At 47.6% G+C, this 27390-nt stretch overlaps 9 protein-coding genes across 9 annotated transcripts; 4 read left to right on the forward strand and 5 right to left on the reverse strand.

The window, feature by feature from the left end:
• Nucleotides 1-90: 90 nt before the first annotated feature.
• On the forward strand, nt 91-1242 carry PADG_02574 (uncharacterized protein; the record flags this gene model as incomplete). The annotated part of the gene is made up of 2 exons (XM_010760213.1): nt 91-604; nt 683-1242. The coding sequence occupies 2 exons, from the start codon at nt 91-93 to the stop codon at nt 1240-1242; spliced, it is 1074 nt and encodes a 357-aa protein (XP_010758515.1).
• A 671-nt stretch (nt 1243-1913) lies between these two features.
• Nucleotides 1914-5744, reverse strand: PADG_02575 (uncharacterized protein; the record flags this gene model as incomplete). Its single annotated transcript, XM_010759740.1, has 1 exon — nt 1914-5744. The coding sequence occupies one exon, from the start codon at nt 5742-5744 to the stop codon at nt 1914-1916; it is 3831 nt and encodes a 1276-aa protein (XP_010758042.1).
• A 2228-nt stretch (nt 5745-7972) lies between these two features.
• Nucleotides 7973-8986, forward strand: PADG_02576 (uncharacterized protein; the record flags this gene model as incomplete). The annotated part of the gene is made up of 1 exon (XM_010760214.1): nt 7973-8986. The coding sequence occupies one exon, from the start codon at nt 7973-7975 to the stop codon at nt 8984-8986; it is 1014 nt and encodes a 337-aa protein (XP_010758516.1).
• A 534-nt stretch (nt 8987-9520) lies between these two features.
• On the reverse strand, nt 9521-11337 carry PADG_02577 (ribosome biosynthesis protein NOC4; the record flags this gene model as incomplete). The annotated part of the gene is made up of 3 exons (XM_010760215.1): nt 9521-10574; nt 10635-10849; nt 10921-11337. The coding sequence occupies 3 exons, from the start codon at nt 11335-11337 to the stop codon at nt 9521-9523; spliced, it is 1686 nt and encodes a 561-aa protein (XP_010758517.1).
• A 242-nt stretch (nt 11338-11579) lies between these two features.
• PADG_02578 (ATP synthase subunit 4, mitochondrial) lies at nt 11580-12549 on the forward strand (the record flags this gene model as incomplete). The annotated part of the gene is made up of 4 exons (XM_010760216.1): nt 11580-11610; nt 11683-12143; nt 12207-12429; nt 12524-12549. 4 exons carry the CDS (start codon nt 11580-11582, stop codon nt 12547-12549), a joined length of 741 nt encoding a protein of 246 aa, XP_010758518.1.
• A 199-nt stretch (nt 12550-12748) lies between these two features.
• Nucleotides 12749-13678, reverse strand: PADG_02579 (NEK protein kinase; the record flags this gene model as incomplete). The annotated part of the gene is made up of 1 exon (XM_010760217.1): nt 12749-13678. The coding sequence occupies one exon, from the start codon at nt 13676-13678 to the stop codon at nt 12749-12751; it is 930 nt and encodes a 309-aa protein (XP_010758519.1).
• A 320-nt stretch (nt 13679-13998) lies between these two features.
• On the reverse strand, nt 13999-14487 carry PADG_02580 (uncharacterized protein; the record flags this gene model as incomplete). Its single annotated transcript, XM_010760218.1, has 1 exon — nt 13999-14487. One exon carries the CDS (start codon nt 14485-14487, stop codon nt 13999-14001), a length of 489 nt encoding a protein of 162 aa, XP_010758520.1.
• A 532-nt stretch (nt 14488-15019) lies between these two features.
• PADG_02581 (uncharacterized protein) lies at nt 15020-16674 on the forward strand (the record flags this gene model as incomplete). The annotated part of the gene is made up of 5 exons (XM_010759741.1): nt 15020-15709; nt 15822-15861; nt 15962-16055; nt 16121-16427; nt 16543-16674. The coding sequence occupies 5 exons, from the start codon at nt 15020-15022 to the stop codon at nt 16672-16674; spliced, it is 1263 nt and encodes a 420-aa protein (XP_010758043.1).
• A 3537-nt stretch (nt 16675-20211) lies between these two features.
• Nucleotides 20212-22217, reverse strand: PADG_02583 (uncharacterized protein; the record flags this gene model as incomplete). The annotated part of the gene is made up of 2 exons (XM_010760219.1): nt 20212-21361; nt 21439-22217. The coding sequence occupies 2 exons, from the start codon at nt 22215-22217 to the stop codon at nt 20212-20214; spliced, it is 1929 nt and encodes a 642-aa protein (XP_010758521.1).
• Between the last annotated feature and the right edge of the window lie 5173 nt (nt 22218-27390).

The raw sequence follows: 27390 nt of genomic DNA on the forward strand, positions 1-27390 counted from the left end.
AAAGGGATAGCTTCGAGCTGCTCAATGAACACTGGGTCTCGTCATCAATCAAATCACTCTTCAGACATTAACCTCTGCTCGGTATTAACAATGGTTATTCATCTTTCACTCACTCTCTGCTTCTATCTCCTTTTAGCCAAGTCTGTTCTTGCCTTGCCTGCCGCCGACACCGGGCTTTCCAGCGAGCCATATGGAATCCCCTCACACGACCTCCCCACCCGTGCTGTAGACACTCTGGAAAACATCCTACCAGACACGTTCACAGACCCGTCCCAGAAGCAGGACTTGGGTGACCTTTTCGAGAATATCGATAGCCAAGAGAATACACAGGAATCACATAGTCTTGCACAAAGGACGTCGTTTCCAATAACTTCAAGAGCTTCAGACATGGAGTATTTTTGCTCGCCAAATAGTCCTTGGATTGTTGGGGATCTATTGTTCAAATTTAAGGTCCAACAGTTTTGCATGGGTCATCAATTTGATAAATTACAGCAGAGCACCTACAGGGGCTTCACGAGGAAGTACATCTTTTCATATTTCCCTGGGCCAGGGAGTTGCTCTGCTGCTGATTGCCTAGATGCGTACAATAAGGGGTGGAAGAAATGTAAGATTTCATCTTCAGATTATATACTATATGCTTAGCATAACAAGACAACAGGATGTCACTGATGATGGAGAACAGGCACTAACTTAAATGATCAACACGCCCGTGTCGGCTCTATCATGCCAAGGAAATGCGGCACGTTCAATTGGTCGATGACCCCGTTAAACGGGAAGAGTCGGAGGTCGAAAGCCATCTCCCCCAGAGCCTTCAAGGCTTCGACGTTGGTGGGAAAACCTAGATATGCGAAAGGAACATGCTCATTCCATCTCATCGAGACCTACAAGTGCACCAATCCCGCTCAGCTGTATGCTTCGATCAAACTGTTGGATAATAACAAGGTTGTCGTTGGTCAAACAGATGCTAAGTTGAACAAGGGACTAGGCCCACAGATCAATGGAAAGTCGCCTTTCGAAATGACAAGCAAGCTGCCGTACGTGCTTCTCGTCAAAGCCAAGAACGAGAATGAAGTGCAGTTCGATTATGGCGGGTCTCACTGGAATAGCAGAACCAAGTCTGGGTCTGCGAACTGCGCTCAGGGAGGGTGGGATCCGAGGGGGTTAAGCGCGATGTGCCTCATGGGTACCCACCCAGACCTAGGGCACCGCACTCGACAGATGGATTGCTCGTTCCCTTGTTGAGTTACGCACTGAACCGGTCCTTTATTTTATATATATATATTTATGTATTCATTTGCTTCCGGTTTTCCGTTTGTTTTCATTCGTTTGAGGATCATTCATTTCATATTTGTCTCTGGCAAGAATTTTGTATAGGTTGGTCATGATTTTCCTTCGTTAGTACTGTACTCGCTTCGACTTCCGCAACACAAGATTCTTTGAAGTTCGTTTTAATTATACGTCCAAAATGATAATAGAAGACGGTGATGAATGACTGGTTTAAGAAAGTTCTATATGTCTATATAACTGTGACAGATTTTTGCTCTCCCAGAATTGGTGTTAAAAGATTAAGCGCTGGAGAAACGATCAACGTCTAGTGAGAGGTCACTTACGCAAGGAAAGAGGAGGTGGGGTTTACAGGGAACAGAGACCCTGGAGAAATGTTAAATGTGCGAGATTTTTAACCAGCTTGAATCTCGAAACAAAACTATTAACAAATGTTGAATGGATGGGTAGTTGGATGGGAATTTGGCTGGTTTTATGTCAGTTTTGTTGAAAGAACAATAGACTTGAACGGGGACATCATATTCCTCCGCCTGCTTCTGCTTCTTCTGCTTCTTCTCGCCTTGAATCAGGATAGATATCGACTGGTTGAAAAACCACTTCTCTTCCTTCTTTTCTTCTGCCCCTTAATGCTATATTGGCTCGTCACGAGGTTCAATAAGTACTTCGTTTACGGCGACATGCGGAGGCTGTCGTAGCGCATAAACAATCGAATTTGCCACATCTTCCGGATACAAAATCTGTGCTCCGGACGGCTCACCATATTTTTTGACGGCTTCAGCATCCGTGGACATCTCCAAGAGATCAGTAGCGGTATTTCCTGGCTGTACGCTCGTGACACGCAGGCCTTTTCCGGCAGTCTCCAGTCGCAGGCCCTGCAGCGTGGCCTCGACAAAGAACTTGCTGGCAGAATAGACGCTTAGGCCAGGGAAGACTTTACGCCCTGCATCGGACGATATGGCGACAATGTGACCGCTTCCGCGTGAAAGCATCGATGGTACGGTGGCCGCGAGACAGTGGAGGAGACCCTTACAATTTACGTCGACAGTCCGATCCCACTCCTCAATGTGCGTGTTCGCCATCATCGTGAAGTACATGACTCCAGCACATGCCACGAGAATATCAACCGGACCAAGCTCTTCATCGGCTGCGTGGACTAGCGCTTCGACCTGTGCCTTGTCTGTTACGTCAGTTTGGCGGATGATGGCTTTGTTGTCGCGGAGGGGGAGAGTGCTCTTGATAGCTTCAAGCGCTTTAGTGCGTCGTGCACCCAGAGCAACGTGTGCACCCTCTCGTGCCAGCGCCGCAGCAACGGCCGCGCCAATACCGGAGGATGCACCGGTGACCACTGCTACACGTCCACTTAATGGTCTCTTGTGTGCAGGTTGTACAGTCCCGTTGAAACAATGTTTACGGGATGAAGGGCGTGGGAGCCATCCTCGAGCAAACCAATGGCGAGTGTATGTTTCGAGCAACACAATATCAACCTTTGGGCGTTCAACTTCGCCATGAAAAAATCTGGTTTCAACGTTGTTCAGCACCACAATGCGCCTGAGGAACTCGACAGTTGGCATGCCACTGCGAAGGATGTCGACAGTAAAAGCCCCATCACCGCCTCTGGAAGAACCCCTTTTCTCATTCCACAATGCAACCCATTCATCCCATCCTATCTTTTGGGTGGGGTATCCGAGGTCCTTGAGGTTATCAAATACTGTTCGGGCGTCGACGGGGTTTGGATCGCCGAGATGAAAAATAACCCGATTGGCGTGGGTCTGATTGGAAAGATGGATTATGGCTCTGCTGACAAAATCTACCGGAGTCATTTCCGCCCGCCAGCCCTCCACATCAGGAGCATAGCCGATATGTATTGATTCTACAATTAATGCAGATAAGAGATCCCATGCGTTACCTGCACCTGTAGTGCTGTGACCGCTAATTGTGCCTGCTCGAAATATCCTCACCGGTAGACCTCGACGACCAGCTTCGAGCACAAGCTGTTCTGCCACCCATTTTGTCTGGCCGTATCCGTCATGCAGCTTCTCTGGAACTTCGGATACGTCAAGCATAGCATCTTCAGGCCAGCCTTTTTGAGAGGGCGGTAAAACTCCGTTAGTGGACACATATTGTACTGTAGCGCCGGAAAAACAAGCTAGGCGAAGTATCTCCCTTGTTCCGCCTACATTGGCGCCACGTAGTGCAGCATATGGGTATACAAGGTTGACAGTGGCAGCGGCGTGGATGATGACCTGAACACGAGTAGCAAGCGCTTCGAAGGCCTCGGGAGACAGACCGAAACGTTTCCGAGATAGATTCCCAGGAAGGATCTCAACGCGTTCCATAATCGAGTCCCGCCATAGGCCCAGATCAAGGAGATTCCTGCGTATTCTGGCCACGCCGCTAGGACCATCTTCCCCCGAAGGATCGTTGAAACGTACAAGGCATATAATTTTGGCGGAAGTGGTTTCCAATATGTCATGGAGGAGGAAAGCTCCCAAAAAGCCAGTGGCACCTGTGAGGAAAACTGTATTTGCTTCGGAGAGTGAGCATATCTTTGCACCAGAAGGCCGAAGGTTCTCCTCAAGAGTGGAATCTGCACGGAGAACAGCTGGCAAATCTGCTTGCAATGCCGCAGTATGTCCGTCTCTTACAGCACGTATAAGTTCCAAATGACCACCGAGCGTTGGCGGGTCCACAAGACGGCCAGGTGGGATGTGGAAACCAAAGTTTTTCGATAGCCTCGAAGCAAGATCTGCGATTGATAGGGAATGTCCACCCAAATCGAAAAAGCTGTGTTCTGGGGTTATAGCACTTGGTGCTATTTTAAGAACTGCGGCCCAAAATTCAGCAATAGCGTCGACGGTGATTGGGTCTTTTTCAATCTTGTGTCCGTTTGTTATCGGTTTGGGTGCCGGAGGAGGCGGAAGACGTTTAAGGTTGGCTTTACCTGAGACCTCATGAGTGGGTAGCTCCTCTAGTTCAACCCATAAGACTGGAATCATGTAGTGAGCCAAATATGGAGAAAGAATTCGCCGTGCTGCTGGACTGTGTCCTGATTCGTTGATTTCTACAGTTGGGTGTCCTAGGGAGTTTTCTTTATCACGGACAATGTATGCTACCAGTTGCCTTTCCAAACCTTCACCGTGGGCTATCACAGTACAGTCCCTGACTGCAAGGTGATTGACTATAGCATTTTCCACCTTTCCTGGAACGACTGAATAACCGCGGAGCTTGATCATAGCCCCAACGCGACCGCTAATTTCCAGAAGCCCTGAGGGAAGGAGCCTAGCGACATCTCCGGTTCTGTACATTACAGAGCCAGGTGCTGTATCAAATGGGTTTGGGACGAAAGCTTTGGCAGTAGTTTCAGGACGGTTAATATATCCTTGTGCCAGCAGTGGTCCACCAATGAAAAGCTCTCCACTAACCCCGGGTTCCACACGCTGACCGTCTTCACCAAGAACATACGTTTCCTTTGGGCATAATGGCGGCCCAACAGGGCAGTACAGGGCTTCGTTATCAAGCATGTCTCTGATATCTCCGCAAGCGATCTCATGGGTTTCGCAGGCACTGTAGCAATTCAACAACCGCGTGTTTGGAAGGGTTTTGATTGCTCTACGGGCTAAGTCAGTGGTGACGACTTCACCGTTAAGCCACAGAGTGCGTAGATCTGGGAGACGTGCTCCAAGGGCTGGATGTCTTGAGAGGACTGCAGCCAGAAGCGTGGGTGTCATGAGGGTTTCCGTGATGCGCTTTGTGGAGAGGAGGTCAACCAGGGCAGCCGGATCATAGCTCACATCGTCTGGAACTGCAACAACTGTTGCGCCTCGCAAAAGCGGGCGCAGGATTTCCCAGATAAAGAAGACATTGCAGGCCACACGGTCACCTGGTTGAAGATCAGAAATACCGAATCTGAGGTTGTATGACAGTACGGGTGCCCTATGTGAATTTACGATTCCCTTAGGCCGCCCAGTAGTTCCGGACGAATAAGATACGAAAGCATATCGTTCCAAATCATTGTCTGCAGGCAATGGGGGGAGCTCTTTAACGTCCAGGGGGGGTTCTGTTGTTGTTTGTTCATCAAAGACAATTAACGGGATGCGAGCGTCGATTTTTCCGGCCTGACACTGATTCGTGATTACAACAGTTGGGTTCGAATCATCGAGGACATCGGCAAGAAGATTTGGAGGGTACGCAAGTTCGAGAACAAGAAAAGCTCCACCGGCACGAAGGGCAGCCAGGCAGGCAATCACATAGTCGGCGCTGCGGCCAAGGAGCACGCCAACAAGGCAGTTTCTACCAACGCCGTGCTTGCGGAGACGAAGAGCAAGCTCTGAGACCTTGTTATCCAGCTCAGAATAGGTGTATTGGTTTTTTGCGTCCTCTAGAGCAACAGCGTTAGGCGTCACATGCACCTGTTCAATAAAGAGCGCCGATAAGTCCCTTGTGATATCAATTGTGGACATTTTCCTTCTTCCTCTTCAATTGGCAAACTCCTCTTTTCGTTTCCCTCTGAAATTATTTTTGTCGGAGTTTTTCTCATTTCTCAGTATTTCCACGTTACTTTTGTTTTGTTGTGTTTTGGTTTCAAAAACAGGGGAATAGAATTTGGTTGTGCGGATGAGGTCATAAACTAGGTTCATAGCCTAAGAGAACTGTTTGGGTGGAACAACCGCGGGGCTACCTCATCACGTGACACGACATATATAGTTGTGGATTTCGGTTAGGTGATTCACCACACTCACAACGTCATGCTCCAAGGCGAATGGATGGTTAGTTTATGAGAGGACCCTAGCTAGATAATCTGGCATCCACTTTGCCAAGCTCCGGTTCACAACACCCGCCACATGGGGACATGGATTGTTTGATAGAAACTAGCATGGTTGTTGTCCTGGAACCGTTTCGAGGCTTGTGATCGCGTTGGGTGATAGTTATCGTAGGACTTCGGAATGAAGAAAATGCATGGAAATTTTTGACACTCGAAAAATTCCAGACAAGCTTCATTCAGAAAAACTCTTGGGCTCTCAAGTGGGTTGAGAGCAAGACTGCTTCTGGTCACTAAGCCTAGAACGAGAGTACGTAGGTTAGAAAAAACGGGGCACGAAAACACAGGTTTCCAGTCATGACTTCGAGATCACTCACCATACAGCGGCAGACGAGGATTTGGGGATCTTCGAAAGTCCGAAGGGCATAAAGGAATAAATCAAAACGAAGGCTCGTCGTCTTCCTCTGAAGTCGGGTAAGCGTTCATTGGTCTGCCGCCATTAGTCATTTGGATATGTAATAGTTTACGCCGGAGATCAAGGTTGGGGGTGGGTGGGATGATATACTCAAGTATGGGATGTCTAGATGCTTGGATGCGTGGAGTAACAGCCAAGGGGGTGGCAAATCGCAACCGGAGGAACACAGCAAGAGCACAAGCACCACACGTTATTCCTTGTTTTCCTGGTGGCAAGAGTCCTACTTGTCGGTCTGGAGCAGCGGGGCGTGTCGTTCGTTGACGTTCCCCGCGAAGATGGGGAAAGACACGCAGCCACGACGCCTCTTAGAGGGTAGTTGACCAGTTAAGGGCTAATGCCCTATCACAGCCGCCCACTCCCTGAGGCTGAAAGACAATGGCACCACTCTCTGCCACATATCTGGCTTGCGACGTCCGCGAACTGACGGTCTTTGCAATCCGTCAGTCTCTACATCTACCAATTACATTGCTTTACTTGCAATAGTTAACTACTACCCTCCCATCCTCGGGCTAAATTAGTTACTGATTGGCTCTCCAGCCTTATGACAGCTTGAACCAAGCCGTTCATTGGACCCAAAAACACCGAATCCATACAAACACACACACACACACACACACATATATATATATATATATATATAGATATCTACGCGAGGGACTCAGGAAGCAGACGACCCGGCCTCGCTCAATGCCCCACCCGACCTCGTTAGGTGTGTATTCGTGTGTGTCCACGCAGGGACATTCTGTGGCTCCCAGTCTGTGGTATATTAGTAATGTACGCTGCTTTATTAGTCAGAACTGGCCCTTACCTTTAAATCCCTTCTTTTGCTCGTCTTACCATTTTATTTTTATATATGTTTCAGTTGAAATTTGTCTCTCGCTTTTTCCCTGTTGACAGTCAAAGCTTATCTCATCATCTCCCAGAAATAGGACATGACGTCACCACTTCAGCCACATTCAACTTCAGAGGACATCTGAATCAAAACGCACTGAAAAAACATAGCAAAGGTCCGCAGCTATCCTCCGTATCCCTCGTGTACCCACATCCCACCGCTTTGTTACCGGTTAAATGTCCCTTCTCCGACCATGGCTGGGGTGCTGCACTTTCTCTGATTTCAGAGGCCCAAGAGGGACCAATACCTAGATACTCCTTCCACGAAGAACCAGTCCAACCGGCCAAAACAACTTGCAGATTTTGTCTGTCTTTGATTTCAGCTTAAAAAAGACTCGCTATGATTGCATCTCTATTAGTCTCATCTATTCTTCTCGCCAATCAGATTATGCTGTCCATTCGTTTGAAGCTATTTCTAGCTATTTCATAGTTTGCTTAATGGGTCTCTGTTCTCGCTCTGTGCGGCTGGTTTTCAGGCTCACTTGGATTTGCTCCACTTTGTTCTTATTCTTCTGCTTTCGCTACATTCATTTTATACTTCACTGCCTGTCCCTTGCCTTCTTATGTCTTATCTATTTCGCCGACAGGACCACCATACTGCTGGGTCGAAGACACCCAGCCCGCTCCTTGACTGGCTACAGAATACTCCTGGGAAACGGGGCACCGGTTCAATCCCACAAGCCACCAGGGCAAATTCGATAGGTCATACCTCCTTTAGAGATGAAAGCGATCCTATCGCTTGTCGTGCGGTTTCACCAGCGGATTCAGGCATAGAGATCGTCGACAGATCACTCTGTTTAAATGCTTATGCGTCCGTTCCACCGTCCGTCCTCGAGGCGCGAAAGAATGCAAAATACGTTCTCAACAACTGCCGTGCCACTCTGCTTGCGCTAGAATTGACACGGATGCGGAAATCAAGAATCGGAATGAGTAGCTGGGTGGCTTTCTGGCACAGAATATACGATCCAGAACTTGCCAGAGCAATCTGTGCTACGATCGTCAGGGTTGCTCCGAAAATCGATAAAGTTTTCCGGTCTATCGCGAAGGAGCTTTTCGACCTCTCTTACAAGATCGGTGCGGATATCGAAAGGGCAACTACAGATGCGCAGATCATCCGATGCTGGCAGCTAATGGAGCAGGAGACGGTCGCCTACCGAAACCTCAGAGAACGGTATGTCACAGCTATTCTGGAAGACTTGCGACTAAGTATTGAAGCCATCCCCGTCGATATATCTGATGACCTGTTCAATGATCTGAAACGCGCCATTTTCGTCGTGGACCCCACTGGCAATTATCATCCCGGTGATCCAGAAGCGGAGGAACGTGATATACTCAGTCTTACGCGACCGGAAGCTCGAGAGTATGTTCGTGCAGACCCTCAATTGATCTTGCGTCCTGGATTCAGCAGCGACTTTCGGTCCGCCCTAGAGCAAGCTGCCGCGGAACAACTAGAATTGGTGAATGAAGATGAACTGGAACCGCAGGCGTTGGAACTGTGTCCGTCCTACGAAACGGCCACGACGGGAGAATGGTCAGAAGAGGTCCTCTCAGAAATGGGAATTGAGATTATCCCTTAAAATGATGGTGATATGGTGATGAGATAGATATGGCTGTGGATTGGGGCCGACTTTTCCCAGTTGCGTTCTGTCATTGGGTATAAGTGCGATAAGAAAAAAAATCACTTTTCCTTTTTCTTTTTTACCAGGAGTTTTGTTTTGATAATACTTTTTGCATTCCATTGGTATTATGTTCCCCCCTTTTTACCATCTGTTTGTCTGTCTCCATTCCTGGCATCGGCGTTTAGACTGGATAACGGGAGTTACTTGCCTTTCTTTTAATGGTAATAAATAATCGAATTGGAATTCGACTTTCACCTCATTTTAATGTTGTCCATGTTGAGGTTCTGTGGCCTTAAGGAGGTCAAATCTACAAGAAATAGAATGGAAGGGCACATCTGTACGAGAAGCGAAACTCTGCAATGGGGTGCATGTTTTGTGTTCTCTAAGCTACTTGGGACGGGGTCTTTTGAGAGTTGGCAATTGTGTATTAACCCTCTAATAAAAACAGACGTCCGTGTATCATATCTGGTGCATCCTGTGTTTAATCCCCGCTCAGTTAAAATCCCACAACCTCCTCACCAACGTTCCAGCCTCCCCATCAACCCCTCCATCCTCCTCCAACAGCCGATCCGTGAAAATCCTCTTCGGAATCTGAAACTCCACCACAGGCACTTTCTTCAACTCCCTCTCCTCCTTCCCCAACTCGATCTCCACCATTCCCTGATAGGAATGATCCAAGAAATCCTCCAAGTTATACGCCTGCTTCGTAAACTGCTCGGAGATGATCTTTGCCAGCGAAGCCACGTTGGGATGGTAATGCGATTGCAGAGTTTGGATTTCCCAGAGACTGCTTTCTAGCGCGCCGGTCTGAGTCGGATCTGGTTCTAGTGGGTCAAAGGGGTCGGGCATGCCGTGCGCTTGCAGGTTTGGGTTTGACTGCAAGTCATCGCGCATGACCCGATGCAGCATAAATGTGCAGGTTGGGTGAGACTTCAGCAGGTTGTAAGTCCAAGGAACAATCACGACGATGGCCGCTGGTGGGGCGTTGAGCGCGAGTCGGGCTAGTCGCTTTATAAAGCTGGCGACAAGTGTTGCAGGGAGGTGGGAGGAGGAGAGGAAAGTGTCCAGCAGGCGGAAGAAGCGGGAGCGGTGTTTGGAGTGGAGCAGATTCGCGTCTAGGAGGGAGTAGAGTTTTGGGTAGAATTGGGGGTAGTCAAGGTTCTTTTCTTGGATTAAGTAAAAGAGGCCTGAGAGTGCGAGGAGGGAGGTTGAACCGCCATGGCCGTAGGAGTCTGTAAGAAAGTCCATGAGCATCTCTGGTTTGAGGAACCAAGGGGCTATTGCGCGGGACATCATCCGTAGGAGGGTTTTGCGTTGGGACTCGTTGAGAGTATTATTGCGCAAAACGGCGAGCCAGGCGGCTTGTGCGCGCTGTTTGTAGGATGAGACAGAGAGAAGAGTTGATTTGTGCTTTTGGCCGACGCTGGACAGGCCGCAATAGAAGTTCTCGAACTCGTGGTCTGGTGATGGAGGCTGACCGAGGGCTGATAGGAGTGATATGACGACGTCGAGGAATTGGGTGGATTTTTTGCTTGATGCATAATCTCTATAGAAGCCAGTTGTTAGTAAAGGCTGCGGAAATCCACATAATATATATAAGACTTACGAAAGCTGAAGAAGAGTGTAAAATGCGACATCGTGGTATTTGTTCAGGAACTTTTTGATGAACTCCGACCGCACCGGATCTCCATCTTGCATTTCAATGAGGGCGACAATTAAGTCACTGAAATAGCCTCCCTTCCATACGCCTATTTCGGCTCCAGCTCCTCCATTAATGGTTTGTTCTTTAACTAGGCGCATGCAAAGTGTGAGCGCTGCAATCTATTTAGGAGATTTCGTTAGTGTCGCATTCCTCGAATGGCAGAATTGCCTCCAGGAAAAACGGGACATACTTGAGAGGATGGATCTGCCCTTTTCAGAACGGTAATCAAGCCTTGCTGATACTCCTGATACCTCTCCTTCAACCAAGCAACCAATATCAAATCCTGCTCACTTGCACCTTTGGATTTGTTGAATTGCCCTCCGGCCATTAACCGGCAGAACACCCTGCACAGCGAGAGCGCTGCAGTAAGATTGGGTGATTTGGTAGCATCTTCTGTGATAAAAAGGGACAGCAATGTCACAATATTGTTATAGTACTTCCGCGACTCTGCTATCTGGTTCTCCAGCTGTTCTATTCTTCCCTTTTCCTCAACATCGTCTGCAACAGCTCTCCGCTTGGATGATTGCACCTTGTGCTCTGAAGCATCCTTCTTCCTCTTTTTAGAAACGTGGCCTCCGTCCAGTAGGCCTGGCATATCCGCAGGCATATAAACAGCTCTCTAGATAGCACGCCACTCTTCTATTGCAGCTCTGTTCTCATTGTACCTTACTCTACGTCGTTTTGATTAAATTTTTGATGGAAAGTCGGGAAACCTTGTGCCGCTAATCCCGAGTTAGCCTAGTGCGCTCTCCCACCCGAGCCTCCCATCAAACTTGACTTGGGCCATTCTGCATCCAACCCCCCAATATCAAATCTACCGCCGCTCTCCACATCCCCCATCCCATCACAATGGCTTCGAGATTGGCTAAGAGTGCCATTGGTATGTTGCTGTGTCCCGATGGCGTTGTGTCCAGTCTGCCTTTTGGAACTACCATTAATTGATTAATCCCAGGCGCCGCCGCCCGTGTCCGTCCGGTCCTCTCTTCCCGCACCATCCCAGCGGCTGCCACCACCACTCTCACATCAACCAGGTCCATGTCCAATGTGCCCACCGAGGACCCTAAAACCAAGGCCCAATCCATCATCGATGCTCTTCCAGGCAACAGCTTAGTGTCCAAGACCGCCATTCTCTCCGCTGGAGCCGGTCTCTCCATCGCCGCCATCAGCAATGAGCTCTACGTTTTCAGCGAGGAGACCGTCGCCGCATTCTGTCTCCTCAGTGTCTTCACCGGTGTGGCTAAGATGGCTGGACCCATGTACAAGGAGTGGGCCGAGACCCAGATCCAGAAGCAGAAGGATATCCTCAATGGCGCTAGAGCCAATCACACCAATGCCGTTAAGCAGAGGATTGAGAACGTCAAGCAATTGAGCAGCGTCGTTGATATCACCAAGGCGCTTTTCGAGGTGTCCAAGGTATGCGGACTACTCCTTCAGTTGGCTCGTAAAATGGATAATGGCTGATGTGGAACTTTACAGGAAACCGCTCGATTGGAGGCGCAGGCTTATGAGCTGGAGCAGCGCACTGCTCTCGCCGCTGAGGCGAAAAGGGTTCTTGACTCATGGGTGCAGTACGAGGGGCAGGTTAAGGTCCGCCAGCAACGCGAATTGGCACAGACCGTCATTAGCAAGGTTCAGAAGGAGTTGGAGAACCCCAAGGTCATTCAACAGATTCTGCAACAGAGCGTAACGGATGTTGAGAGTAAGTGCAGTTGAAATTTAAAATCCAGGGAGAGGAGTCCCTTTCAAATCTATCTATTCGAATAAGAATCATTTTGCTAACATATAAACGGCAGGAATCTTTGCTGCTAAGCCCCAGTAGTTATTGATCAATTTCATAGAGCTAGCTCCCCTTCAACCTCCGTGTACAAAACCTCAACCCAATATAAACCATTATTTTTGTCGTTGAAATAACTCCGCTGATCCTTCCTTTTCTATCGTTTTTGTCACCAATAATATATATGTCTCAAAAGAACCTTTAGTCGTTTTGTCTCCTCCCTGCTGACTGTAAAATAGACGAACTATACTCCAAGATCTTTGAATGCCTGTGGGGGAACTGTAATCCAGTCTCCACTGACGTCGGTCCGGGAATGCATGATCCTGTAAAACGTTGCAGCAAGTGGACGATTGAGCACGTTTTCCTCCATCCCTAGTCTAATGCAGTTGTTTAGGCCTACACTATAATTACCTGGGAGTTGCCTAGCGATACCCACGTTCCCGTCGGGCAAGCACAGGAACTGAGCTACTGTTGCAGCCCGGTAAACATCGCTGAATTCGCTACAATTCGGGTGTTCGGGCGCGTACCATCCGGGAGCGCAGAGCCGCGCGCTCGACTCAGTAAGTCCACTGAGATCCCCCGCGTGGATAGCCAGACCGAAATCACCTAATTTGACCGTTGGATATCCCAAAGGGCCGTACGGGGAAAACTGGAGGAAACAATTATCCGGCTTAATATCCCTATGCACCACAGGCAGCCATCCCTGCAAGCACAACACGTTGGCATGAAACATCTCATATCCGCTAACAAAGCCACCGTGCATCCAGCCCAGCGCCTCGACTATCCCAAACAGCATATGCCACACGAATGACTCGGGGACTTGAATGTTCTGATTCTTCATGTATGTCGCGAAGTCATGCAGGGTGCCCTTTCCACAGTACTCGATATATAGCTCGGCGCGCTCGAGCAAGATGTATTCTTCGATCAACGTGCAGATGTTTCGGTGGCCGCTCAGTCTGCTCATCATGTTTGCCTCCATCTGCCAGTGGTGGGGCGTAGAATGCGGCCTCAGGACGAGATTTTTACGGACGCAGATCAGCCCATCTACCCTGCGCCGGACGACTTCGATGCCCGCGTTGAAACCTCCCCCCTCTCTGCCTAGGCTTTGAACCACTTGATACTTGATATCTAATGGGCTGATAGGGAAGTAGGGTTGTACTGGGACAGCAAACATCGTCGGTTATCTCACTTCGTTTTCGGAATTGGATTCGCAAGTTGGGGACTGAGTACAATTAGATATGCCAGCAGCTTTCAGAGGCAGTTTATATTGGGTGGTGGAAGGGGAATTGGAGTGGTATTGATGTCGATGGAATGATTATGGCGATGGCAGTGGTTCATCATCCGGGTATATAAGAGTATAAAAGCGAGGGCAGTTTATAAAGACGAGATGCGAAGAAGAACCTGAACCTGCAGTAACTGGCGAACATGGGATATGTTGTTGGACTCTTCAAGGAAAGTCTCTGTGTCTGGGAAGTGGAAGCCGGCGCTGGAGATTTATGCAATGACTTTCGGAAGGAATTGGGGAGGGGACGGGGTGGAATGCGTCAACACAACCCTGGAAATGTCCAAGGCCACGGAAGGCTGCTGCAGGGTCGGATTCAATAATAGCGAAACGTACGGCAGAGAAGGAGAGCTCGCTTTGCTGAGTTCCTGAGCGACGAGCGATGGCTTTCTTGTCTGGCCAGGTCCGTTGCCCGCAGCTCTCGGGGGCTGCGACTCCTCGCAACAAAGATTCCTTTCAAGCACCAATATGCATACGCTCTGGCTCTTCCCGACCATATCCAAGCTTTCCTCGATCTTTGCAATGCCCTTCTGGTGAGCCATGGGGATCTCAGATGTCGACAGGTATCTAGCACACAGCGTCATCGGGCTGGTCTTTTTGATAACAGCCTGTCTTGATGGAGAGAATCTTCGGGTGTTTGGCCAGTTTCGGGCAATTTTTATTCTTTTCTTGTTTACAGCGTCCTTTTCCTTATAGCGCATATCTTCATTATAGAGGGCATGGGGAGCAGTTTGAATCTCAGATTCGTTGTATGCTATAGCACTGCACAAAGAATTGTCCCGGTTATGAAGTTAAAAAGAGCGGCATTTTCTTGTACTAAATAAGCTCTCTAAATAAGCTCTCTCTCCAGTAAACCCTTAATCTACGAACCCTTCCATACTCCTCCATTTATATATCTCACCATCATTTCCTTGATTTGAGGTAAGGAACCACGAGCCCGTTATTTGTTTCTTCTTATTCTGCAGACGTACTTATTTACTTCGCCCCCGATTCCTTCACACAGCCACAAATCCCAGAGCTGAACATGAATGTTTATGGTGGAGATATTCCAACATCTGTGACAAGTTCTATTCCCCTTGAAAACAAATGAATAAAGATATCCTATAACCAGCGATATCATTTATATTACTTTATTGTATATATCGAATTTAGTGTATCCACTTAACAAATCTCTATGGTTGAATACCCCCGCCATAAACATCGCAGAAAAAGCAAAGAAAGAGAACGCGCGCCATGACTCTCAGAGGCTTCCTCCAGAAGAAAGACAGGATAAAGGACGACGGCATCTCTTCAGCTAACTCCAACACACAACACCAGCGGCAGCAGCATCCTGAGCGTTCCTACGAACAGGAGCCCTTCCCTCAAGCACCGGATCCTCCGCCACCACACCCAGAATTCAAGTTCATCCGTACAGACACGGTCTCCGAAGAGCGCATCCATCCTCCCAGCTTAGAAGACACAAATCTCCAATCCGACCCTTCCTCGCACGCCCACCCCTTTCATCCAAACTCCCAGTCGCAATCCCAATGCCAATTCGAATCCCAATCAACTACAACTTCTTCGCCCTCCACAACCTCGCGCAAACGCTTCTCGCGCTTCCGTCGTCATTCCAACGTCTCCTCCGCAGCTAGTGGCGAGAACTCTCCCAACAATGACCGATCTCCGTCGCGCAGTGAAAAGGACGAACGCCCTCTTTCCCAGCGCCTGCATCTGAACCGTTCGTCGCGTGCCGCGAGCACTTCTTCTGGACTTCTCCCCGCAGACCTCCCGCAGATCGGGCCGGATACAGGTGATGCGCAAGAACTAGAGGCGCAGTGGGAGAAGCGGGCGACGGTGTTGGTGCAGGGCACCTTGACGGGGATTGGTGTGAGGTCGGTCAGTCCGCAGCCGCAGGGTGATATACAGCAGCAGAAGGAAGGTGATGTACGTATGACTTTGCCTCTTGGCCTTCAAATTGAAGCGGAGACGGGGTGGTGATGGCTTTTGCTATCGATAGACATTGGTACATTGCTGATGGGTTCTCTATGTGATATAGGAAAGCATCCAAGAAGCGATTCGATTACATGAAACAGGACGTAAGCTACATATCCGAGAAAAGATGGATGATTTTAATACAAACATCTAATGCCAGGATAATGCATTGGCTAACTAACTATTCTCTCTTCTTCAAAACAGAGCTCATCGAATCAACCCGGATGTTTGGCAAACTGGCTGATCCCAATGGTGCAAACAACGCGCTGAGCCAGGTGCTCTACGGCCTGGCTCTCCGGTACGTCCACTCCCAACCCTGGAAGATAAAAAAGACCAGTCTCTTCTTACATATTCCTTTTCTAGGCATGGATGGGGTTGCACACCCAATCCCGACAAAGCCGTAACCTATATATCCGCAGCAGCAGCGAACTCAGCGTTGATCGAAGCAGAAGCTCTGCGCGCGGGAATCAAAAAGGGCGGAGCCGCGAAAGGCGAGCTTGTGCTTGCGATATACGAATTGGCTAATTGCTTCCGCAACGGTTGGGGTGTCGCCAAAGATTCCGTCGCCGCTAGACATTACTATGAGACTGCAGCGAATCTAGGAGACACGGACGCCATGAATGAGGCGGCTTGGTGCTTCTTGGAGGGATTTGGAGGGAAAAAGGATAGGGTAAGTCAGAAGAAAATTGAAGGGCGAGAGAAGAATTCAATTGCTTGCTCCTTCTTTCATATATATCAATATCCATCTGTTCATTTTATATCGCATATCAATATCTTTGCTTGAGCGTCCATGCGAAAAAGAGGCAGAGACACAGAGAGAAACACAAAGCAAAGCACAGTTCTCCACCGCCACTCTATTTGCCTCAGGCTCCTGTGCTCGTGAGGCTGAATCCGTCGTGGATTTACCACTGGCCTAGTGCCTTGCATAATACGCTTCGGAAGCAAAGGGAGCTTCTACCAATTAAGAGCTTCGGATACAGCTTTTAATTGTCACACATGGATCACCGTTGGGCAGTAATGCTTTTTATATTTCCCCTCCCTCACTTTTTCCCTTGGGCTTTGGGCCCCGACGTTCACCAATTTACTCTTTCCCGCCTTATCCATTGGCCATCGCATCAGCTCTCCACTCCTCCCCCCTCCCCCACTTCAATTCCTACCTTGTGTCTCGCTCGATGATTTTATTCCCCTTGCGGGAATCAGAAAATACCTTGAGTCGACCAATACTAATCCTGTTTCAAATCACCTCTTTTATATATTTTTAGTACATGGCCGCAAAATACTACCGCCTCGCAGAAGAAAACGGGAATAAGACGCTAGGAAATTCTTGGTAAGTTTTGGTCCCTCACTTCACCCCCATAGTTCAATAACCATCACCGTCTTCCTCATCACATTCACACGGCACCCCTTCTTCTGCATTCATTGGCTTGGACTCCTTTTCTTCCAATCTCCATCAGGGAAGAAGCACACATCCTAAGCCCTGCCGCGACCTGCATGGACCCAGGCACCAAAACCAACAAAGCGGCTCTCCAATCAATACTAGCAAGCAAGCAAACATGACACCACGCGAAATAGCAGCCACATCCGATGTTGCCCTATCTTACAGGCTGGCCTTCTCCCGTATTAATTTCACTCGCTTGCACTTGACTCTTGACATCACATTGCATAAATCCCTCTCAGGTTGCTCCTATGCCACCCCCATCCCAACCATCACAAACCGCATCCATATCTCCCTATCATGCTGCGTGTTTCTGCATTCTGCGCGCTTTTGTATCGGTGTTGCACATACATTACCTCTCTATTTTCCGCCCTGCCCAGTTCCAGTCCCAATCGCAACCACCAGTCCAAGCTTCAACTTATATCGCGACGCGCGCGAAACGCGAAAAATATCGGCCATTTATCTCTCTTCACATACATTGTGCACATTTGCGGACGGAATGAAACATACAAACATACGACACATATGGCACGCGAATTGCTAGCTTCTCGAGGCCTAATGTCGCATGTGCATGTTTGTGTATGTCCTCCTGTCCGTGAATCAATGTATGAGGGGGGGGGATATTCGAGTGTGTTTGTTACGTAGTAGCAAGCTGCGAGAATCAGAGGGTCTTGATAGGCTCTCGTTTAAAATTGTTTGACGGCTTCTTTTTTTTTACATTTTTTTTATTTTTATTTTTTTTATTTTTTTATTTTTTTCTTCTGTGCAAACTGACTGGATCGTCACTGACCAATGGTTTATTATTTACTTTTTATGTAGGATATGGAAGGAGAAGTATAATCCGAAGTGAAGGATTTATGCTTGTAGAGCAGGGCGGTATTTTGGTTTGTTGGTTTATTATTTTCTTTATCATCTAGTTACAGGTTTGGATTTCACGGATTTTATGAATGGATGTGTATAGGGTTGCCTGTCGCGCTTGGAATATCTGGCTGGTACCTGGTATTATATTTATCATCTAACTAGTGATTCTTGTTGGCGTGAGTTCATTTAATTCTTCCGTTACTTTTCATTTACAATTACGGAGGATATTCTCTTTACACAACTACAGAATCACATAGGCCAAAAGATGATTACAAGAGAACCAAAGAGTAAATTCCATAAATGATTGATTAAAATTAAATTTAAGAAAAGAATATATCCAAAGAAGGTAGGTAAGTGGTTGAGGGCAGAAAAAGGGGAAGTTGAAAAAGGATTCTCTCAAAAGAGCCAGAAAAGTGGTATCCAATGATCACCAACTGGGGAGCGGATACTTTTGCTGACTTTGTCAATTGAGAGAAGGAAAAGAATGGTAGGAGTGAAAAGGTTTTTGGAGTCAAGAAGGAAGGAGAAAGAAGTAAGTAAGTTGGACATGTTGATCGAAAACAGCGCTCATAACCCTCCAACCCGTCTCGGCATTGCCAGCCCCGAAAGGCATAGCCATCTTTCATGAGAAATCGTAACCATAAATCATGTCATTAAACAGGGCAAGCAAACAAAAATAAACGCAGAAAAATGGGGTCCCAAGTAAATATTTTTAAAGGATGCGACAAGACATAAAGATGGATTGGTCTCGAAGCCAAATCCATATCATGAGAAGAGAGGGGGGACAGAGGGAGAGGGAAGAGTAAAGAAACTGGGACCATGCGCAATCGCTAGAAATAAACACATAACAATAAAAGGCTTATCGACAAATGACATGGTAAAAAAAAAAAAAACAGGAAGAGATAATGATAATCAACAAAAATTCTCAAGGTGTCATGAACATTAATGGCAGGGCGCAAGGCAAGGCAGGGGCTAGAGTATGCAGGCAGAAAAAATAAAGAAGTAGAATCACAGCAACAGCTTAAATGGCAAGCTAGGTGGACATATTACAAAAACAGGTAAACCCAAAAGAGGGAGAAAAAGGAACAGAAAAAAAGTGTCCCCAGGAAAGATAGAATGCACACATAAATCGCTAAATAAATGGCTAGATATAGTTTCACACAGGAAGAATAATTTTTCAAAAGATGGTCAAAAAATCCATGTCAAAATGAGATAGGTTGTTCGGAATTCTCCTGGATTGGGTTTTGGAGAGAAGAAGAGTAGCGATCCTTTTTCCTTTCTGTGATAACACCTTCGTATCCGCAAAGTGAGGGATGGGGCCAAAGAAAGGGTTGTACAATGCACATATATATAACAAAATGAAAGGAAGGGTTTGCAAAAGAGAGTAATTTGCTGGTTAAGCACCGTGGGGTGAGGCTTAGCTGTATAGAACGTTTGTTCTGGCGGTGGATAAGTCTGTTACTTGCGGGGGAAAATTCTGCTCGTCGGAAGGACTTGTGCAGCGAGGAGAATGACCACAAGAAGATAATTTGAAGACAAATGAAATTTGCAAGGTGTAGTGTGTATAGTTGGATTAGTTGAGGAGGAGCGTACATAGAAAACATGCGGGGTGTGCCTCGCTCGTTCGTTCATCCGTTGTTTGTTGCCCGGGTGAACAGTTTGTCGTCTCTTTCTGTTGTCTGGTTTGGTTGGTGGTCGCCCATAATATAGGAGGTGTATTAGGCAAGCAAAGGAAAAAAGAGTCGCCCCCTTTAAATTTCTCGCCTTGCGGTCACATCTAGTAGGTCTGGTTTCCGAGAAGAAGAAAAAAAGAAATCGACAAAAAAAAATGAGTTTGAAATATGCGCGCTATCCTGACCATTTCCCCTGTTTTGCTGAAAAGAGGAATCCTAATAAGATGGAACAGGTGAAAAAAACATAATGCCTGCTCGTAAATGCTGTTCATGAACCACGGTTGTAAAAAGGCACATCGATATATGGAGGAGAGATTCGTTAGACATAAGAAAGATTGTCGGGGTCGCGTCGAGCGGAGTAGGATGCTCAAGGGCATCGTACAGTTTTGCTTCCGTTGTTCTTCGTTAGGAAAAGAATGAGCAACGAACTGATGAGCGGTCTGTCGTAAAAAAAAAAAAAAAAAAAAAAAAAAAAAAAAAAAAAATCATGATTGGCAAACACCTCCTGTTTGTTCATCCTTGGCAGCATCAGAAACACCACACTGCTTCACCATCCTCCTAAAATCTTGAACCACCTTCTCCGGAACACGGTCCCATAATAAGGACCGTGAATATATGTCAGGAGCATTTTTCGTATGCTGCAGGCCAGAGCTTCGCATGGAGGCATAGGCTTGCTGGAAATTCGATGGAGGAGGCTTGAAGTCTCCTCCTTCATCTTCCAAGTCAGTAAGAGCCCTATACCTTTCGGTGCTAAGAGAGAAGATCTGCTCTTCCTCTTGTTGCTTAGTGAGAGCGACTAGATTGTGGTGCAAATCTTCAAGACTTGATGTTGGTCCTCCACCAGTGATCCGTGCCATTTCCGCACCGGTAATGGTGGTAGGAAGGCTGGCGGTGGTGGAAACGGATGGACCGGGAATGGTTCCAAAGTTGAGGGTCTGGGCAGCTTCCATTGTATCAGCGGATGCAAGAACAGCTCGTAGGACGTTGGCTGATTCCGCTCGGTACTCTTCCGAGAGGGGCGGGATAGCAGGAGCCGAGACTGAGCTGCTATTGGATGCAATAAAAGCCCCAAAAAGCAAACACATGTAAAACGTATTCCAGCTGAAGGGGGAGGATTCGGTATGACCTGGAGGCTTGTCCGTAGACTTGTCGGACTTTTTGGAAGCCATGAGTGCAGTGTTGTCCGGTATGGGGGTAGGAGTGCGGACGAGGGAGGAGTTATGGGCGTCAAGAGAGAACTCGTTGACAATTGAGAAGTCATCCCAAGGAGCATTCTCCATGGTGATGTTCTCGTAATCAGAGAACTCGTTGCGGAATGTGGCGTTCGTAGTTTGCTGGGCGTTGAGCTCCGCTTTATCCAGGTGCTCTCGAAGGATAACATTTTTCTTGCGAAGTTCGCCGGTCTCAAGGGTATGGGAGCGGATCATTTCCTCCTTCTCCAGGTGGAGCTGGTCGATATACCCCCGCAGGTGCTGCTCACGTTCGAACATTTCCGTCTTTTCCCGAAGATACTCCGCCTCCCGGAGTTTCATCTCCCGAAGGGCATCTTGGAGCTCTGTGATGAGAGAAGAAGACCGCTTCTTGTCTTCCTCGAGCTGTTCAGTATGCACCTTCTTCCGCTGTCGGGAGTCGAGTCTATTTAAATCATTAATTTTGGTCACTGTCTCATCTGGGATGGGGGGTTGAATAGAAAGAGGAAGAGGGTGTCCTACGCTGCCTGTCGATTTCTCAGCAGACGTTTTTGCTGTTTCAGCTCTTTGATCTCATCTTCGTCGGTACATTGACTGATCAACATGTCAATATTGCTGAGAGTTCTCTCAGCAGGAATGTCGAAGCGGGCATTCTTCTTCCGGATACCGTCCCGTCGCATATGCAGCGGGGAACCGTTGCGGTATGTGGTATTCCGGATGGGTTTCGAGCGCGCCTCGGTCGATTCTGACGTCCCTGAAACCCAGCCCTGGCTGGACTGGGGAGACATTGGCGTCGCAGCAGACTGAGGGAAGGTCGACCCAGGCCGAAATGGAATCTGGGAGAAGGGCACGAGGTTGACGGGACCAACAGCACCACCAGCAAATGGGTTGGTAGAGCTTCCGTCGTAGTCGTGTGGGAATTGCTCGTAGATTGGGGTAGGCGTACACGAACCCGAATCAGCAGAGAGAGGCCATGATTGATGCTGGCCATAACTAGCCGACGGCGTTGTGTCCACTCGTCCAAAGGGATTTACGGATTCAAAGAGAGGCGTAGACATCTGAGAGGTATTTCGTGATTGAGAATCTGACCAGACGGAATTTCTTCGAGAGAAATCCTCTGAGGTGTGATCATAAGATGACCGTCTTGGGTCGTTCATGGAAGCGATATCTGACGTGGTTTCGAGGATCTTATCATCCAGCACACTCATCTCGTCGTCTCCGGAAAACACAGGTTTCGTATCGAGAGAAGATGGTGACTGATGATAAAACTCAAAAGCCGACGGCGGCTGATACCTCGTCATGGTGGTTGTGGATGTATGAATGAATGAATGGGTGAAGAAAAGACGTGGGGCTGGATACACTTAGGAGGGAGGGGTAAGAGGTGGGAGAACTTAAAGCACGGCGTTAAATAGTTACAGTTGGGGTCGTCAAAGTCGTAAAAAGTCGTTAGGAAGACAAAAATAGAAGAGAAGAGATTCTGCGAATAAAAAGATCTCTTCAACAGATGGTGAAGAAGTTTGTGAGAGAAGAAGAAACGGTTGGTTGTGGAGCAGAAGAGCGGTTGGGTGAGAGGAGAAGAAGCGGTGTGGTTGGGTAGTTGGGAGGAGGCGGATAAGCAGCAGGTTATCGGGAGGGGGTTGAAGTTGGCTGAGTTGGGTGAAGTTTGGGTGTTTGGTGTGGTGTGGTGTGACTGAGTAGTTGGGAGTGCGGGGGGGGGGGAGAGTAGCAACTATTATTATTGAGGATTAAATGTCCAACCAGGGTCAACGGCCCGGATAGACAAAACGAGAAGACAATAATAATAATAATAATAATAATAATAATAATAATAATAACAATATCAGAATAATGGTATCTATATTGGGGTAGTGGTGAAGATAAATGATGAGTTTCGAGGGGCAGATGGTAAATTGATATATTGCTGTTGGGGTTATGGGAGGGAGTCGGTGGGTACTCTGGAGATGATGTGCTGATTTAGAAGGAAAACGGATCTCGACGAGGAGGATTATAATAAATATAACAGAAAAGAGCTCCTCCAGCTCTCTTCAAGTATAATTCAATTCGGGTTAAGACGATTTCGCAAGGCCGCTGTTTTTCTTCTCCTCCCCACCCCCCGGGCCCCCGAAATGGAACTCCATATTCTGCTTGAAATCCTGTGGCAGATCTTCTAAAATCGCCATCCCTGGCGGAACGCACAGAGCGAAACAATCCCTTATCCACTGGCATCCAGTCGGTCAACGGGTTTGGGAAACCTCCAGGACGTTAGCATCGGTTTGAGAAGAACCTTGTCCCTCAATCAGATCAAAGCATTCTTCGCCTCGACGCATTATAACAAAATTCAGGCACGAGCAAGGAGCCATGAAAAAATTAAATAACCATAATTAATTAAAGAGGCAATATTTTTCTGTCAGAGCTCGTCAAATCAATGCCTGTAACTAACGGCCCATTATCGGCTTCGTGCTTTTTGCTTTGCTTTGCTTTTTATTTAGTTTCATTTTTTTTTTTTTTTTTTTTTTTTTAAATCATGTTCTGATGAGCCGGATGCTCCGCCAAAAACCAGAGCAAGATTGAGACACCACACAGGAACCATTCTTGGTCAGAACGTTCTGTGATGGTTCTGGTCTCGGGACAGATGACTGGTTCCAATGAGATAGTGGGATGAGTAGTTCCAGGGTCTAAAGGATCCCCACCAGGAGACGGATGGGTTCCAAAAAGTAAGGCGACGCTTTATCGTTCATTTGAAGCTCATCGCATGGCGACGATTGGACGCCTCTGCCTGGCATTGGGTAGACGTGCGTCTGAGACTATCAACTGGCCCGCCAAATGCAAGACCTGACCTGAGCATGATCCAGCAACAGGGGACGCGGGCCTAGCTCGCTGAGTGGCTGCCACGGTCTCCAGCTCTAGAATTTTAAAGATTCATGAAGCTTATAGACTTAATGGACTCTGCTTTTCTTTTCTATCCGTTCGAGGATGAAGCAGGATGGATGGATTCCTGACTGCTTCTCTCCTGAGTTCCATGTACCTTTTTGGTCCTTCATCTCGGATTTGTTTCCCACCTCAAGACAGCCCAGCTTGCCCAGCGTATCTCCGTCCAGAATGATATTACCCATGATTCTTCTGCTTAAGTTCGATGTGCGTCTCTGTACGGACAGCGTGTGGTGTATGCATGTACGATGGATGTCATCAGGAAACTCGGGAAGGAACGTTTATTTTTTCAAATTTTTCTTCTCCGAGTTGAGGATATTTAGCAACACAATATCAACAACAGTATGGGACAAGGGTTGTTTCATAGAAATAGTAGTATCCTTCATGCCCTGGGACACAATCTAGCAGAGCAACTCTCAAGGTGAAAAAGAAAATGCAACCCAGTTCTTCTCTCCCTTCTCCCCCCATCCAACTCTATGACTGGTCATTGTTCCCGGTTACGCGTGCGACGGGAGAGAGAGCGCGGCCTGACCCATGGTTCTACTGATGCGACTGACCCCTCGCTGTTGGGAATGGCATGAGAAGTAACTCTATCTAGTTAGTTACTGGACTTCAAAATTTGAGTAAATATTCAGGCACTTCCTGTGAAGATTACAGCGCCATCGTTTATTGGCCCGCATTTTCCCTGGAAGAGGTCGTCCTGTTCCCCCCCCGGCATCCCAGGCTTACTTAGGCTAATTCTCCCTTTTGCCATTCCAAAACACCCCATCTGATAGTTAGTTATTTAATCAGCATTCCTACATTCGACCCTTGATCTGTTACAAAAAAGCTAAAAAGCTAAACACCTTCACTCTGACGCTGGTTTTCCAAGCCCTCCATTCTCACTTCAAGCGGCATCCCCTTTCCTCCCCGCCTCACTCCCCTGCGTGCTCTTTACCCTGATGATGCCTACGTCTTTGCCGTCACGATAGATAACTAATATCCCGGACTCGCCCTAACACCTCCACGCCCCACGATCATGAGGCCTATTTCCGTCTCTACTGCGCTCTCCTCTACCTTGTGACTTCTGCCCGTGTCTCTCAATACCGTGCCAGTATTTCCCGTCCCTTACATGACATGACAGACATATAGAGTGATGCCTAGTCCCCTTCTAATCGTTAACTTCATCGATTTATCTCTCCGAGAGAGTAAAAACTGAGAGTTGCTCTTAAGTGAGAGATCTGCATATACATACATCCAACCCATGTCTTCGTCGATGGTGGGGGAAATCAAATAGGGAAATAAATTCCACAAAAGCAAAGCAGAGAGGGAGAAAGAAGGAAAGAAAGAAAGGAGTGAACCAGTTAGTCCTTATCTCACGGCTACCAAAACCTCCAACTTCTACCATTTCCCATCCCAAATACCGAACTGAATAGTTAGCACGGTAGTTAATGAGTCAATGTACTGAACATACAACGTCGATAAATCAATCAACGACTCTCTCCAGCTTTCCAGGGCACTAACCAAATACAGCCCATATAATACATTATACAGTCCAGTCGGATCAGACCCCCAAAGCCCTTCAAAAGCCCGAACATACTAATTTCAAAAATGCCAATGACTGTCGAGATCATGATTGGGAAGGGGGAATTCATTGCGGCCTGAACGCCTCACATCTCAGACATTTAGTCGAGCTGGCAGGGTGGACGATTCATTCAGATCTCACTCGCCTCCCTCCCTCTGACCTTCTTGTTTCATACAGCCTCTTCAGAATACGACCGGCTGAGGAACTACTACATATCTGGCATTGGAGATTTCCCTGGGTATCTTCGGGCCTGTTATTCGTTTGTTTGTTCGACAACTAGTTATCGATCTTGCCGCTTCTGCTTCGTATTAGTCTGCAACCGAGAAAAGATGATTCGCAACTCTACATCGATCCACGCGCATTTGCTCAGGAAGAAGCTGTCAAACAATCTCATTCAAGTTGCTCTCCCGGTCCACTGGACCCCTTCAGGCACTCCCGATGCCCATATTAATCTTAAAAAGACCGCAAAATAGCCCTAGAATCCGTCAATCCAGCTAACGCTAGCAAGAGGAAAGAATTGGTCTATGGCTGGCAAAATGGATGCGTCAGACTGTCGGTCTACTTATTTAGTTTACTTTCTACTTTTGCAAGGCATTAGAAGTATCTAGGTAACTAACTAAATTAATTAGCCTGATATATATAATGATGCTCCGGTGAGGAGCGACTCTCTGTGCTTCTCTGGTATTAAACTTTGCGAGTTGACTATGTATTTATCCCGCCAGCTAGTTGGATCTTGGATCTTGGAATAAACGATCTGCACGAGATCCAAGAATACGGTCCCCGTGCACCGGCGCCTCTCAGTGGATGATTGCTAATAAATTTAATAATAGAAGTGGAGTGGTAACTAGCATTGGGATATGGTATCATGAGAATCAACATGCAACGAGGGCATGAATAAGTAATAAATAACTATGAATGAAATGAAACATAGGCATTCAAGTTCACTGTCTTGAAACGCTGGCGGTAGTTAAGAAGCATTCGCTGGCCTGGCGCGTAAAGAAAGCTAATCGAGTTACAGGAAAATAACCGCCGATATGATGATTTGACAAGAGAATGTCCCATCCCACCACACATTTAGGAACATCTCCATGCATCGAATCGGCTGCGCTCTTCTACTGCAAATGGAGAATTTGTAGCGTGATCGGTTGGGGATTATGGTCGGCCCAACAAAACAATGGTTAACTATCCAACATGCGTGCAAAAAGGGTACACCGCCACTCCGTAAAAGCCCTGCATTTGCAGTTTCATCCGGCCACCCCTTCTGATGTAACTTCTGCATGCACATTAACTACAGGGAAATGACCTAGGGCTCAGCCAGTTGTTATATCTTTCCCTGCTTCTGCACTAATCTCCGCTTTCATTAGCCCGATCTCAAAAAGGTACAACTCTGAAATATAAAAACCAAATCCTTACTGAAGCATCCACTCAGCAGGCGTGTAACTATATGAAACAAAACAGGATAGCCCAGAAAAAGAGAATCCACGTACGCCTGAGAGACAGTGAACTTCTTGAAGAAGTTTCCTTCCGTAAACCCGTGGTCTCCGGAGGCGATGTTGATTGCTGGCATCAGCCTAAAGCGTTATTGCTTATTTCACACCCCATCAAACAATGGCATGCGTGCAATAAATTGCATGACTTGGGATCTTCTCCCTTCTTTTCTCGGAGTGCTAGCAGTTAGCTCACGATCACTGTTGACTCTATTTTGAAAATGGGTGGAATGGGAATGAATCCATGACGGGTCGACCCTATTTCGCGGATCAACGAGATGAGATTTCCTCCGCAGGCTGAGAAACCCAGGCAACATAGTGGGAAATTACGCCATGGATGAATGGATCAAAATTGCGGCACCGCAACTGATCTTATAAATCATCGCTGCTAACTAAGTATCGCACTCGATTCAGCTCCTATTCGGCGCTTTTCCGTCTTCCCATGACTCCGAAACTCGGTGTATCCTACACGCCTAATTCATCCCCCGGCCCCCC

The sequence above is a fragment of the Paracoccidioides brasiliensis genome, assembly GCF_000150735.1.
Source record: "Paracoccidioides brasiliensis Pb18 unplaced genomic scaffold supercont2.3, whole genome shotgun sequence".
Classification (NCBI taxonomy): Eukaryota; Fungi; Ascomycota; class Eurotiomycetes; order Onygenales; family Ajellomycetaceae; genus Paracoccidioides; species Paracoccidioides brasiliensis.